At 34.4% G+C, this 15,911-nt stretch overlaps 1 protein-coding gene across 1 annotated transcript in view; it reads right to left on the reverse strand.

Moving 5' to 3' along the window:
* The window catches only part of SEMA3E (semaphorin 3E), a 248,810-nt gene that overhangs the window by 70,992 nt on the left and 161,907 nt on the right, over positions 1–15,911 (reverse strand). Inside the window, exons 3-4 of the mRNA XM_053672814.1 lie at positions 15,751–15,810; positions 13,477–13,596 (exon numbers count right to left, since the gene is read on the reverse strand). Of these exons, the coding sequence (XP_053528789.1) occupies positions 13,477–13,596; positions 15,751–15,810 (180 nt within the window). The remainder of the gene's footprint in view (positions 1–13,476; positions 13,597–15,750; positions 15,811–15,911) is intronic.

Below are 15,911 nucleotides of genomic sequence, written 5' to 3' on the forward strand. Positions count from 1 at the left end.
CTCGATACAGAGCATTATATTTATTAAGGTTCTTATTGAGATGATTTAATTCTTACAATAAGACATATTCACTGATAGCAAATTTTAGATTTAGAAGATGCCATCATCTCATTTTACAAATGAAAAAAAAAGAGAGAGATTAGAGAGAAGAGCATACTTTCCTGAGGAGGGTGAGTGAGGATAAGGCTAGGACTTGTTAATGTTGTTCTAAAATTTTATTCCAGAAAAAAAAGACTGAATCTATATATTGATCAATCTATATAAACTACCAAAATCTGACAAATGTTTCATATATGAGAATATGGGTAGACATAGAAAACCACATTTAACCTTTTAATGTTAGAAGAAGGAAGGCAATTGTTGGAGAAAAAAAGAAAGGTTAACACAGAAGTTTCCTTATTGCAAATACAAAAAGGAAAAGTTATGTAAGAGGAAGAGAAAAACTGGGGGATCTGTGCTCTGCAACAGCACTGAAGGAGCAGTGTAGAAAATGCTGATGAAAACTGCACAGCTGGTTTAAAGGGGCTGGGGAAGGACACAGCACCGAAGGCCCTGCCAGGTGATACTACTCCCCATCATCAGGATGATAAAGGGACTCCATCCTGTGGGAGTCTGTTATCTTCCTTTTCTTCATTTTCTTGCAGGAAACTCATGGTGATAAATAGCACATCAAGAACCCTGTGTTCCTATTGAACTTTTCTACCTTCTTTCTTACCTTTCTCTATCCAAATTACCTATACAATTGCTCAAAATAAGTTTTCTGGAAAATATATCTACACTGAAGAGTTTTAAAAGTTAACACAATAAATAAGTATAATTGAAGTTTACTTGCTTTAAAATATATTTTAATTTCCCTTTGGAAAATAGAACCTGACAAAAGTCAATTTGCCAGGCTGAAAATATGCATCATTTTAATTAAGCCAATATTTTAATTAGACTACCAAATTTAACTCTGTGTACATCTGCTCTATATCATGTCCATAATTAGCAATAGTATAGCATGTGTTTGAATTTTTAACTAACTTATCTTGAATACACTAATAAAATTCATCTTAGTTGTACAGAACCAACATAGTATTCAATCATCTAATGTTACTCAAATGTATTAATGAAAATACTCTTGAAAACAAGAAAGTCCAACCAGGCTAACATGTTTTCTCCTTAGAGTCATTAAGTTTCAATGAATGTCAAATGTATCTGTAGAGTTAGAGAATTTTATTAACATCTTAAGAAATACTTTTCAAGGTTTCTCTGTAATCTCAAGAAAATATTTAAAAATTAAATTCATTTGACATACTTCCAACCTAGAGAAGACTAATATGGCTACCACAAAACATCCATCATCACTCAATAGCCAACACATAAGGAAAATAAATCATCTGCATGCCACTGTATCATAAATGTACAAAGTGATAAACTATGATAACCAGTTATGGACATGAGCACAAAAGTCTGCATGTAGAAAGTCTCCACTTTTTCTATGTAATGAACTTGTATTATGAACACTATGCATTATGTTGTTAATGTTCCTTATATAAAGAGTTATGTCAGAACTATATCTCAAAGCTCAAATATGGAAGTGATAAAAGTAGTTAATTTTATTGAGTACTTACATCACTAATTGACTAAATTTTTAATTTAAATATGATTTAAATTATATTTTACATTAAAAATAATATTTAAATATTATATATGTATGTAATTCTCACTACTGCATCTATGGAGACAGTATTATTGAAACTCTTGGAAGATATCTAGTTAAGTTACAGTGAAAAGTGAAAACTCAGGTATTCCTAAATCCAAAGCTTATGCCATTAATGTCTACACTTGTCCCTCCTAATGAGAACTATATAACACAGTTTTTTTCCTGGACTTATTTTGTTGACAAGAAGGTCAATATCATATTCAATAAATATTGGTTTTATTCTCCTTTCCTGTTCTTGTTTTCCATCACCTCTTTTTACCCAACTGTCCTCTTCCACCGTTTTTCCCCATTTTATTTCTGACCCTTGTTTTAAATTTCCTACCAGTTTTAAAAGGCACAGGTATCTTCCACTGAGTATTTTCTCTACATCCAACACTAAAGTGGATATTATACATTTGCTCCTTCATGAAATCCCATCTGGCAAATGTCAGGCATCTCTTAAATGGCCAACAAAAGACAACAACTCAAGAGTGACTAAAAATTTCTAAGTCTCCATTAATACATAAAAAATGCTCAACTTTATTAGTCATGAAGAAAATGAAAATTAAAACCACAATGTGATATCACTACACACACACCAAAATGACTTTAAAAAAGATAATACCCTGTATTGTCTGTGGAGTGCAGAGTACCTACAACACTCAAACATTTCTGGTGGGCATGAAATTGGTAGAATACCTAGAAAACAGTTCAGTACTATTTGCTCCAGCTGAACATATGCGTCCTCTATAACATAGTAATCCCACTCCTACAATATACTAAGCAAAAACATGTACATATGTTAACGAAAAGACACGCACAAGAATGTTCATGCCAGCACAATAATAGCACAAAAGCTGTAACAACCCAAGTGATCAGCAAAAGAATGTGTAAATATACTGATATATCCATACAAAGAAATACTACACAACAGTAAGAATACATGAACTACAACTACTCACAACATAGATTATTCTCACCATATTATTAAGTTAAAGAAGCTAGAAACACATACATAAAATATATGCTGAGTGATTTTATTTACACAAAATTTTAAAAGAGGAAAAACTAATTTATGGCAATAGAAGTCAGAAAAGCCATTATTTAGTGGGGATGATGACTTTAAAGGGGAAAAACAGAGATTTGGGGGTTCTGATGATGTTTTTTATTTCTTGATCTATGTCCTGGTTACATAGATGGGCTTAATTTCTAAAAATAAATCATAGGCATATTTTTGATCTGCACAGTTTTTTGTATGAGTTTTATAAATTGCCAAAAAAGTACACCTAAAGTCTGTTTCTGCTGTCTATGCTATGCTGCTTACTTTATGTTCTACTGTCCAGAAAATTAAAAACAAATTATCTATTATGTTATCACAAAACCGGTTCAAGAGCTGGCAAATTTACATGAATAAAAGAAAAAATGTGTGTGAGAGGGTACTTATCAATTCTATCTTATAATCATTTTAACCAATTTCTTATGTTGGGTTTGTTAGAATCTTAAATAGAGTTCTACATCAAATATTAATGCAACAAAACCCATTCATGCATTAATTCACTCACTGACTCAATGATTCCATGTTTACTACTAATTATAAGATTCTAAGCACTTAAGGGTTTTGAGGAAGTTCATAACCCTGTAGTCCTTGAGGAACAAATGTGAATGCCTGGTCAGGGCCAGGCGGAGACAGCAGACTGGCGAAGAGGCTGGGTAGAAGCGTGTATTGTGTGAGAGGTGGAGACTGTGCATCACAAGCTCCTATTGAGGAGTGGGGCAGCGACTACTTAGCACTGACTGATTCTTTTCATGTTGGTTCAGTGGAAATCACAATCTACTATGTGAAACCAATCAGTTTTCAAATGCAAGCTCTATTAAATAAACAAACAAGAAATATTATTTGAGACAAACAGAGCACATCTGTGAGCTGACTCGGGCATATGGCTCTGGTTTATAAACGTCTAATTGAACTGGAGACATGACTGCTTACTGGTCTATACCCACGAGCATCTCGTGTGCCCTTCAGATGCCCAACCACTCAAGCGTCAGACTCATTCTCTGTCTGCTTCACTGTAGCCTCAAGATAAACAGTTACAAATAAATCACATTATGGTTTATTCTTACTAAAGAATACCGTGCAGCCACTTAAATGAATGAGAGAATTACTATGCCCTCACAGATATATATATATATATATATATATATATATATATATATATATATATATAGTAATGCTCATGAAGTTTTGCTTTTGAGTAAAAATAAACAAAATAAGACCTTCAGGTAGAATATGAATATTTTTGTTATTATACAAACATGCACAGATATTTCAAAACATAAATATCAAACTATTAGCAAAAAGTACCATGGAAGAGGTGGGCAAAAGTTGGTAGTGGAGCACGTTCATGTTTTGTTTTTTTGACTTCTTCCATGTGTTCATATTTTTAAGTAGAAAACAAGCCCTCACAGCAGAGCTCACTGCTCCCTAAGGCTCTGACTTGCTACTTTAGTAACAGTTCTGGCCCAACCTAAGCCTCTCCTGGCCCCTCAGTGCCCAGGGACCAACAGGGAGGTTGCTCGGCAATGCAGTTATCACCTGGTTTCTCTCTGCTCACAGACACCTGGTACTGGACAGCCAGGCTTTTCACTCCTTGCCTCACACACATGCGGAGAGGGGAAAGGAGAGCTGTGTGTGAAGTGTGGCAAATAGCCTGCCTTCCCAAGAGTTTCCATATGACCACGGTGAGACAAAAATCAGCACAAAGAATCCTGTTTTCCTTCCCACCAGAAGATCATGTCATCAGCTTCCACTATTATGACTGACAGGAGAGAACAACCTGGAGGAACGACACCTTCACTCTGAGACATTTTTGAATAACCTTAGGGATTTTTAAAACCACAAAAATGATAGGCTGCAATATGCTGCAGAAAGTGTCATGCTCACCTTTTAATGCTGCCTTTTCTATCACCTGCACGGAAAAAGGCCTTTTGATTTGCAGTAAAGAACGCATAAAAAAACAATGTGGTGAATGGCTGAGTGCCCAATGGATGACACATATCATTTCTTTAAAAACGTTGGTCCAATTAAAGTTTTCTAAGCCTTCTTTATCTACTCAAGTTTTTGTCATTTTTAAAGAACTACTGATATATTGTCTTTTTCTGATAGCTACTATGTAGTGTAAATAAGTTCCTCTTTCATATTTAACTTTCAATATTTACTTCAATGTATAAAATACCTCCACCTTCCCTGCTTCAAAAATATGTCATCAGGTAATTTCTATTTTTACTGCTAATAATTTCCATTACATTTTCAGTCAAAAATACATATACAACACCTGATGTGCAGAATGAAAAACTCACAGACTGAGGCCAAATCAAACATAAACCTGACTTCATAGGGTGATACATTTTACCTCTTAATCATTTATTTAATATGAGAATATAAAAATTGCCATAATTTCAAAAATATAAAACATGTCTATATATTATTTTTATATAAATGGATCAGGAAAATACAGGCCAAGGGTGTTGTTACCCTTCCAAACAGGTGATCAATAGGTTTATGAAATGATCTTGGTGCAAATTATAATCTGCACATTTTTTTTAAAAAACCATTTTTAATATATAAAAATTATCTGAGAGTATAATTGTTACCAAGTACTCAAATTTTCATATATTTATTCTATTGAAATCGATAACAGCCACTCTAGTTTTTTTAAATTGTGTAAAAAGTATTACCTTTAACATTTTTTCACCTCTTAAGATAATTGCAGCTAAATAAACAGAAATAAACAGGGAACTAACAGAAACCTATTGCAAAAACAAATTTGGAAATCTTTGGAACTTTGTGGGCTTAGAAGTAGGGTGTGGCAAGAGTTGACAAGCAGAATATAAAGATATGGGTATTTCTTTGTGGAAAACACAGAATATTCAATGAATGGCACATTGATCTCAGTCCTGTGAAACAGAACACAAATATCAGTCATAAAGCCCTGATGAGTTGCCATCTAAGCCTCTAGAAAATTGCCATTAGTTTTATGGACTATACCCATGAAATTTTTACTCTGTACTCTAAGTAGAAAGTAAAATTTAGTCTACAAAGAAGCAAATATTAATTATCTGTGAGAAAAACATATCTGATAAAAATTCATGTATTTACAGCATGTATATTTCTATCTATTTTGTATACTAAAGTATTATTGCCTGAAAAGGTATGTTTGGTATTTATTAAACACAAAGTTATTTTACATGAGATAATATGTAAAACATATGACTCTAAAAAGCTTATTTCTAAACAGTCATCTCTTAGAGCACATTACAAAATACTCAGTGACTACAAACAACTACAGACAACTAGAAAACATCATTTCTAGTGCATGAAATACAAATGTGAACTAACCTGGTAAGAACATTATTTGGATACAGCTCCCAACATATTTTCTAAAAGACTTTATACTGGATTGATATATATATATTCTTATGATTTTAAAGCTTATAATGTTCCAACTTAAATAGCTAAATTGCTGCTTTCTGCACTAGAAGAAACTTGTGTCAAAATCATTACTGAAAATCAGAAAAGTGAATTATTGCTTTTCTTTAGTGCCAAATATATTTGCATGAGTAACTTATTCAGCATAAATTAAGATGCCCTGAGAAAATGTACCCTATACTAATGAAACATGGCAGTAATTTATTGTCAAGTGCTGATGCCCACAGGACAATCATATTTTCCCATGTTTGGGTAGACTAATTCTGGAGATGGCACAAACATGCCTTAATTTTTATGGTCTTTGCAAGAAAGAATGCAGGACTCTTTTAAGAGAAGAGCCATGGACAAACTTAGAAAAGGATGACTTCATTTCTTACCCTTTACTTTGTGCTTTGCCTTACATCCTCCAGAAACATCCTGTTAAAACACTTGTACTAACACAATCTGCCTTTCATGCCCAATACATGTGAAGGGCAGTATGGTAGGCAGAACGCTAAGCCCACTCTGGATTCCTACCACACGTAAACATGTCTTGTATAATCTCCACCCCTTGGGTGTGGGCGGAACCTACAAATACAATCAGGTGGGAAACCACTGTCTAGATTTTAGCAATTTATATGCTACCAGTATAGTAAGTCTTTTGATTAGATTATGCTAAATGACTCCCTCATAGTAAACTGGACAGGCAGATTCTCCTGCTGGCCTTGAAGAAATCTACTGTCACGCTGTGATGGAGCCTTGTGGCAAGAAACTGCAGGTGGCCTCAAAGAGCCAGAGCAACCCCTGGGTGACAGCCATTAAGAAAATAGGAACTTGAATCCTACAACTTGGAGCAACTGAATTTTCTCAACAACCACAAGAATTTAGAATATGACTGTGAGGTCCAGAAAGATGGCAGAGAGATCACAATGTACCTGGAGAGGCCTGGAGCTGGGGGTCAGCCAAGCAGTGCCTGGATTCCTGCCGCACAGAAACCATGAAATAATAGACGTGTGTTGTTCTTGGTCATTTGTTTCGCAACATAGAAAACTAATACAAATAGAGGCAATGCTAATATCATTGTGGTAAAGACAGTGTGTTCTAAGTGAAACTTGGACTGTTAAATAATCAAAGTAATATTAATTTTATGAGTTCAAGGCCTTTGCTAATTCCCTAGAAATATATACATATTTTATACCTGGAATTCTGTTTCTTTTTTAATCTGAATTTCTGCATTCAACACACAATATCCATGTTCTTTGACAGGTGAGCAAATTAGAGATAGACATAAACTTGTAGTATTTTGAATAGTACTTTACATTTGTATAGCATTTTTACTATTTAAAAGATACTCTAAGATATCTGAGAGGATATCAACACAGGCATACATTACATTCTCCAAAAATTCTCCCATAAAAACATATAAATCAACCAGAAATGCATGACTGGATGCTCATTGACAATGCCTACAGCAAAACTAGCTATTAAGAATTTCCATGAGTCCCCAAGTAGCAGCAGGTGTGGACAAAGTCCTGCAAGCTATAAACCACACAGAGTATAAATACCTTGCAGGGGGGAAAAAAAAACCAGAGAGAAAGAACCATGTTTTGTGAAATCTGAGGAAAAAAGGAACTATTAGATTACCAATTAGTACTCAATGATAGTGGAGTATCACTTTAGAATGATAGCTGAACCTGGGATAAATTCTTGCTGATTTAATCTGTGGGCAATTACAAGGGGTCTGTGGCAGGGAAGAAGCCCTGAGAACACTCAAAATTAACATGCTCATCTCCCTTCCAAGAAAAAACTGCAAGGGTAGAATGCAACTTTTTCAAGAAAGGGATAAAGAAGTTCAAGGAAAACATAACATCCAAATAAAAGAGGAAGATATCATAGCTAGAAAAAATTAGTATATATGTATATAACTATAAAGAGTATATATATGTACATATGTATGTGTATAGTTTCTATGTTTTTAATACTTCCTGAGACAAGACAAAATGCTGGGTTTGAGGATGTAAGACAAAGGTCTACTTTGTCTAGTCTCCCAAAGTTCAGGAAAACTAATTTGATACAAAAATAAAATACCATCCCAGTTGAATCCAGTACAATGTCATTATAAGAAAAAAAGAACAGACGATGAAATTTCTTGAAAGACATGACACAGAATGGCTGAGAACCAACTATAATGTAGTGCTTCAAAAGAAGAAAAACCAAAGACAATGATAGAATAAAAGAAAATAAATATGGTTTTGAAAAACTCAAAAATGAGGTGATAGAAATCAGCAACTTTTTTGAAATAAACATTTCAAAGAAATAAAAAAACAAAAGCTTTTGAAACTAAAGATTAAGCTAGAAGGGCATGTGGGCAAAAAATCCTGAGTTTATTCCCTGTAAGGGAAATAAAAGTAAAAATACAAACAAAAGTAGAAATAAAAGAAATAATTCAATCTGGGTGCTTGTTGTACAGGGGTATTCCATATGTGGAAATGATCTAGAAAGATAGTCACATACAGACTATTTATATTATATTTCAATAAAAATTAAAAATAATGAAATGAAGAGGTAAAAGTGATTCAAGAGAAAGTTGGCTTCAATCTTTTAGGCCAGAGGACCATGGTTTGCATTCATTTTACTGAAACTCCTCTCATAAATGTCTCCAAAGACTTTGTAGGTCCAGTGCCACTGTGCCTCTTTGAGATGTCTATCATAAGTAACCACCCTCTCATTTCTGTGCTAGTCACTCCTTACTCATCTCCTTTGCAAGGTTTTCTTCCTCTGCCAGCCTTTCAAACATTAGTTATTGGTGTTTCTGCACTCCATACTCAGCTGCTTTCCTTTTTCACTCAAATTCTCTTCCTAAGCAATGATATCATACCTAATGATCTCAGCTCTCTCTCTCTCTCACACACACACACACATACACAGACACTATTCTGAAATCTACATTTTTAGTTCAGGTCTCTCTGCTGAAAAACAGCCCTTTATATCCAACTTTTAATGACACCTCTCCATTGAATACCCAGTCCCCTCATTGACAAAACTGCTCCCTACCCGCCCCTCCTTAATGCCGAGAAGGTAAATGGCCATATCCTCTTGTTTGACAAATAACTTAAGTTTCTGTATCTACTAGGTGAAGAAAATCTCCTTTTAACACCCCTATACATTTTTATATCCTCCCCAATATTTTTTTCTTTAATAATTCTGTTTCTGGATTACATAGGTCATTTACTACCATTATTCTGTCATTTTCCAGTCATTTCTTAATCTCCTACATTGTAATTACTCTTTCCCTTACCAAAACTGCCCTCTATGTAGCACTAATGATGTTGTATGATTCTTAATTTGCAATAATCTGTTTTGCCTTATACCACTCTGTCTGCTCAGTCTGTTTACACTTATATTCCCTAGACATTCTACTATCATCTAACTAATGGTGTTTTCCAATTTACTTTGGTAAAGTGAAAGGGGAAAAGATAGAAAGAAAAAGCAAGGGACAGAAAAAAATAAGATGGACAGAGGAGACCATTCAGGCTCCTTCAGGGACCATTAACTTCCTGGGGCTCAATAATTCAATCCATTGTGATATTCAGTCTATTCTTAAAACACACTCTCCTAGCTTCAGGAACAGTTAGAATGGCTATATATGGAAATTAAAGAATTACACCTGATATAAGGGAAGGGGACCGAATGGTAATGGAAAAATACAATTAAAAAAATGAAGTGGGGAAAATTACAACTGAGAAATACTGAACACTTTTTATGTCCTCATAAAAACCAACTCTGCCTCCTTAGCTCCCCTGTGTTATTAAAGACTTTTGTTTTTCTTCACAATCAAGAAAGAAAATGGAGTTTCAAAATTCCCTCTCATCAGCAACTTGCAAGAAAATATTCAGATTCATAAACTCTCCTGCGGAGCAGCCCCCCACAGCAGTTCCACACTTCCTGTCCTTTGCTATTGTGGCCGCACTATTAAGTATTCTCGTTATCCTTTCATTTCTCTCTGTCTTTCATGCTGCTCTGCTTGAATTGATCCAAAACATTACTAATATCACGTTAACCACTCTGTTCAAACTCCTTCATAGTTTTCATGTTATCGGTAAAATAACCACCGAATGCTGCTAACGATAAAATCCTCCACCAGTCTGTCCTGGCTTTACGTCTGCTGTTCCTGAACCAACGAGACCAGTGTCTGCAAACCTGTCCCATGTGTGCCTGCCTCTAATTTTTTAATCAAAGTATTTGGCTTGCCTATAATAATTTGTAATTTCTCATTCTCTCAGATAAAATTTTATCGAGTCTCCAAATGGGGTCCGGGGAATAAATCTCACTGCTTTCATTACCATGTCCACAAATTCCTCTTACGTCATATTCAGACTTATTTTTCAAAATATGTTTTCAATCATATTTAATACTCAGACAATTACATGAGAAAAATATCCAATTTCACCTGTATGAGGGTGAATTACATGGAGTTCCACTTCCTTTAATAACAATGCAGCTTGTATTGAAGTAACTGTCCCACAGATGATGATGATGAATGATGTAAAAATATATAAAAACAATTATTTGAAGGCACTAGAGATTTCTTAAGAGCAGACAAATCATGAACAGTTTTTAATGTAAGGAAACCACCGGATCATGTTATGGGAAAGGCTACAATGAAGCAGAAAGCTAGAGACTTTTTAGCTTGGAAAGTCATAAAACAGAGACGCAAAGTGCTGGATCAAGTAGAAAGCAAGGAGACATATCCAACACTGAGGGAGGCACCCTGAAATCTGTGTGTAGATTCTCTCCTAAATCCTTGACTGACACATGTACAAGCAGACCATGAAAAGCAGTGCCTTGAGAGAGATTTGTGGCTGCTGACCATCACAATAGAGCTCTGAGTTCGACTCCAGCCGAGACTAAAACTGAGAGATTCTCTCCAGCTGAGAGAATAAAAATCAACCTCTGCAAAGGTAATAGAATCAAGATTCTGAATGACAGCATATGATCTGTGATGTACAGTATGCAATCAAAATTACTGGCCATGTAAAGAATAAAGAAAATAGGATTCATAGAGAAAAAAAGCAGTCAAAGAAAATTACTTTAGGCTGACCCACATGTTAAAATTAAAACCCAGGATTAAAAAAAAACAGTTGTTAAAAACATCTTCAAGGGCTTAAAGGAAAATACATTCATTATGAATTAAAACTGGGGGAAATGTTCAGTATGGAAAAAGAAAATATACAAAGTAAATGTTGTAGAACTGAAACGTACAATATTTGCATGAACCATTAATGGGGTAGGCTTAACAGCATACCAGAGATGTAAGAAGAAAGTATTAATAAACTTGAAAATAAATCAATAGAATTTATCCAACTTGAAAAGTAGAAGAAAAAGGCTGAATAAAAATTGACAGAATCTTGGTGATCTGTGTGACAATGCCCAAACGTTTATCAAATATATATAATTGGCTTTATTTCAAATAATATTTCTTCCTCATTCCCTCTTTCTTCTCCTTCAGGATAGAGATATATATATTTATATATATAATATATATTTATATATATATATATATGAATAAAACCTGAATTTACATCAGAGAGAGATTAGAAGACCATAAGCATTTTTGAGATGCTTAAAGAAAAAAAAACCGTCAAGCCAGAATTTTATCTACAGAGAAAATATCCTTCAAAAATAAAGATGAAAAAAGGGATTTTCAGATAAATTAAAACTGAGATTTGTCTCCAGTAGATCTGCACCACAGATGTATATACTATGACGTATACATGTATGTTTTTGTATACATGTGTGTATGTATATGCATGTATACATATGTATGCTTTGTATATTTGTACATATGTAAACATTCTGACTTTGCACCAGACCTAATTTTCTTCTACATTTTTCAAAAGTTCTCCTATTATATCAGCTGTATTTTTTCTTTAAAATAATTCAGTGAATACACTGTGATGTGTTTGCATGTGCTGGTAACTTTAGTCTACTACTAGAGGTGGTTAGTTAACATTTACAATATGCTAATCAGCCCTGGCTGGTGTGGCTCAGTGGACTGCGTGCTGGCTTGAGAACCCAAAGGTCCCTGGTTCCATTTCCAGTCAGGGCACATGCCTGGGTTGCGGGCCAGGTTCCAGGTCCCAGACTGGGGGCATGAGAGAGACACTGATCGATATATCTCTTGTATATCTATCTCCCTCTTTTTCTTACATCCTTCCCTTCTCTGTAGAAATAAATGAATAAAATTTTTTAAAAATATGTTAATCAAAACCCAGCCTATAAGGATACTTAACAGATGAAATACCTCTCTCCAGAGGCAGCTTACAGTAAATACTGCAGATATTGTTAACTATATGTGCACCCGAATGTTAACTAGTGTAAGGAATATCAGACATAGTTTTTCACTAGAGAAGTATGCGGTTCTTTATATGGGCTGGCTGAAAATATTTCATAGTCATAGATGCCCTCCTCTAATTGAGATATAAGAGTAAGAGAGTCTCGCTGCTGAACTATAGAATACGTAGAGTTCTGTTTTATCTGTCTCCCATCTTAAGGCAGGGTTCTGTCTAAAGGAAAGGTAGCAAACAGATTCTGAAGTCAGAATATTGTTTAATATGCTTCAGAATTAAACTGCCATAGGAGGTGGTTGAAAATGTGCCTAAAATAAGTGAGAGTTTATCAATTTTTTGAAATAGGTTGTATGACTGATCTGTAAACCTGCTTGTTAGTAAACATTATGTATGTAGCAGAATTCACTTGCAACTCACTCTCATTATACTGTATCACCTAGTGATGGAGTTGGGCGTAAAGAGCGGTGAGGTTCTCATCCATTCATACTTAGCTTGTCAGTTCGCAATCTCTCCTCATATCCAAATCCACCTCCTTACCTCGCTTGACTAAGGAGTAAATATGTGTCCTTTATAAAGTACTAAATGTAGAAATTTTATTCAAATAAATGTTTTTACATATACATGCATATGTAAATTCATGTATATATTCATTCCAGTTTGGTAGTTACATTAATATAAATTTATATAATAACACAGTACAGAACCCAGTTTCCTATTAAGAAATGTTTTTAAGTGGACAAATTAAGTAAATAAAATTGTTCACTGGACAAATACAAAAAGAACTGGTTCACAAATTTTACAGCTCACAAAGATTTTAAAGGCCCTGAGAGAACATTTCTCTGACATAAGCAAACTGAATCAGTATTTCACAAATGCTGTTTTTCTTTTCCTTCAAAGGAAATGCCATGCCCTAACTTTAAAAACAAAGCTCTTTTAGTCATTGTTTTTATTGACAGGAGGGAGTGAAATAGTCTTACCTCCAAGTGGTACCCGACTCTGATGAAGGCACAAAGTGGGTCAAAAGCTCCAGTGCCACAGGCGAGAAGGTGTGTCCTATTATAGTGATGCAAAACCCGGACAAAATTGGCACATTCACTCTGAAGCAGAAAAAAGAAGACATTGGTTTATAGAATGTTTAGCCCTTTTTTAAAAAAAAATTTGTGTTTCCTAACCCCAGAAATCTCATGTTTAAGTCTCCCATGGCCAGAGGAACAGGTCAAAAAAGTAGAAGGACCAGTAGAAGAGGGGACCTGGGTGATGAGTGCACATTTTTGTTAGGAACTATGTAGGAATTACATTTAATAATGCCAGTAACACATTTTCAAGAATTCCAGTATACAACTGAGAAATATAAAAGCACTGTTCAGAAATTTATTCAAGCATAAAGATTTACACGGCAATATGTTCTACTAAGTTATTAAGTTATTCCCAATGCTGTTATTTTTTAAGTATATATAAACAATGAATCAGCATGAAGTCAGAAAACCAATAATTAGAAAAAGCTTCTTTACTCAAAAGAAAACATATGCAGACTGTAGAGCATTACAGAGTTTTAATGTTTGGGAAAGTAAGTCAAATCTTCAAATATAAATTCACACAAAACACATTCACAGAGAATTTTCATGTAAATAGATAGAAAGGTAGCCAATAAAAGTAAGATGTTATAGCGATTACACTAAGATCACGGTCCATGGATCAGCAAACTTTTTCCACGAAGGACCATATAGTATATGTATTTAGCTTGATGGGTGGTATGATCTCTACTACTTATATTGTGGTTGTGACTACCTACCTCTTCAGCTATAGTGTGAAAGCAACAATAGACAATACACAAATGAATGTGCATGTCTGTGTTCTAATAAAACTATTTATGGCAGGCCACATTTAGCCCAGCAGCTCTAGTTTACACATATTTGTATTCCCCAGTATAACACAGTACCTAATATATACTACATGCTTAACAATGTTTTAATGTATCATCAGTCACTAGGCAAGTTTTATGATCAATATGCTAAATTTTAAAAAGTTTAAAATCCCTTCAAACCAACTTGGCTGAAATTAATTCTTGCAAACACCTTGTTGGCAAATTAAGTATTGCTACTTCATTTAAAACAAATTATGAGAGACATGCTCAACTCTTTTAGTGTTAAATACTATTTTGATATTAATACATACCATCATGCAATAATCAGTAAGTGTAATATTTCATAAGGACAGACTGTGACTTTAAAGTCTCTAATATAACGGTGTTAAGATAAAAAGCCAGCAGAACCAAGCCACCATAAATGATTCAGGTTATAACACTACCAACCTGATTATCCAGGGCACATATTTATTTCTTTGATTTCCCACTCACGTAGCATTTTATTCTATGACTGACCCATATAGTTGAAATAATCTATTTCTCCCAGGCATGGGGACAATGTTCTATTCTTGTATTGCTATAACTATAAACACCTGCTTTTCATCTCTTCAAACACTGACATCTTGAGTGAACCAGTTACATCACATTTTGGCTCAGCTAGGCTTATATGGACATAGTCTTAGAGTATGTTCAGTTAGTCAGCATCACTCTGAGGACCAAGCCAGAAAGAATGTCTTGACTCATTTCTTGGCTGTGACCCAGTTGCTACAGAAAATTGAGTTGGTATAATGTGTCTTAGTTTTTTACAAGGTATTTTGTTTTCTCCTTGAAAAACAGGGTAAGTTTACTTTCAGAAGGAGATTATGTATGCTTTTCTCCAAAGATGTGTAATGGCGTCATTGGCCAGCTATCCCTAGCAGGTGAAGGTCCCTCCTTTACTCCTGTTTGACGTTCTGGCATCTCTGAGAAGGATGGTGCTTCTGACAACCTTTTCCCTCACACACTGCACAGGAACCATGGAGAAATGGAACGCCACATCCGAAAGTAGGAAAGACCCTCCAATATTTGTGGAATACATGAGGCATGTTTACTGCTTTTGCCTTCTTTTGAATTGTTTTTCTACTTTCTCCTTTTGCTTCTGCATATTGCTAACTTACTAAAGTGAAATAAAATCTCAGTATGCTTAGCTTTTCCTTATATTTAAAAACTACCCACAATTGTTTTTTCCAAATACATAGAAATGAAACATTATTATAAAGAATATATATTTTATTCCTGACATAAATTGCATATATACTTTTTAACTTAGAAGTTAGGAATTCAGTCCTTTGTGATTGATGGGAGATTTATTTGATGATTTGCTTAATTTACAATGAATACTACTTACTGCGTCTTTTCCTTTCATTATGCATTCTTCTATTTTTAGTGATGTACTGGGCCAGTATATCTGAAATAAAAGATAATGGACTGTTATGCAACTGCATATAAAAATAGATCACACTGAAACACCATTTTATTTCTTTCTGCAATTTAATACATGTTCATTTG

This window comes from Artibeus jamaicensis, unplaced genomic scaffold (genome assembly GCF_021234435.1).
Source record: "Artibeus jamaicensis isolate MK-2021 breed Jamaican fruit bat unplaced genomic scaffold, CSHL_Jam_final contig_787, whole genome shotgun sequence".
Classification (NCBI taxonomy): Eukaryota; Metazoa; Chordata; class Mammalia; order Chiroptera; family Phyllostomidae; genus Artibeus; species Artibeus jamaicensis.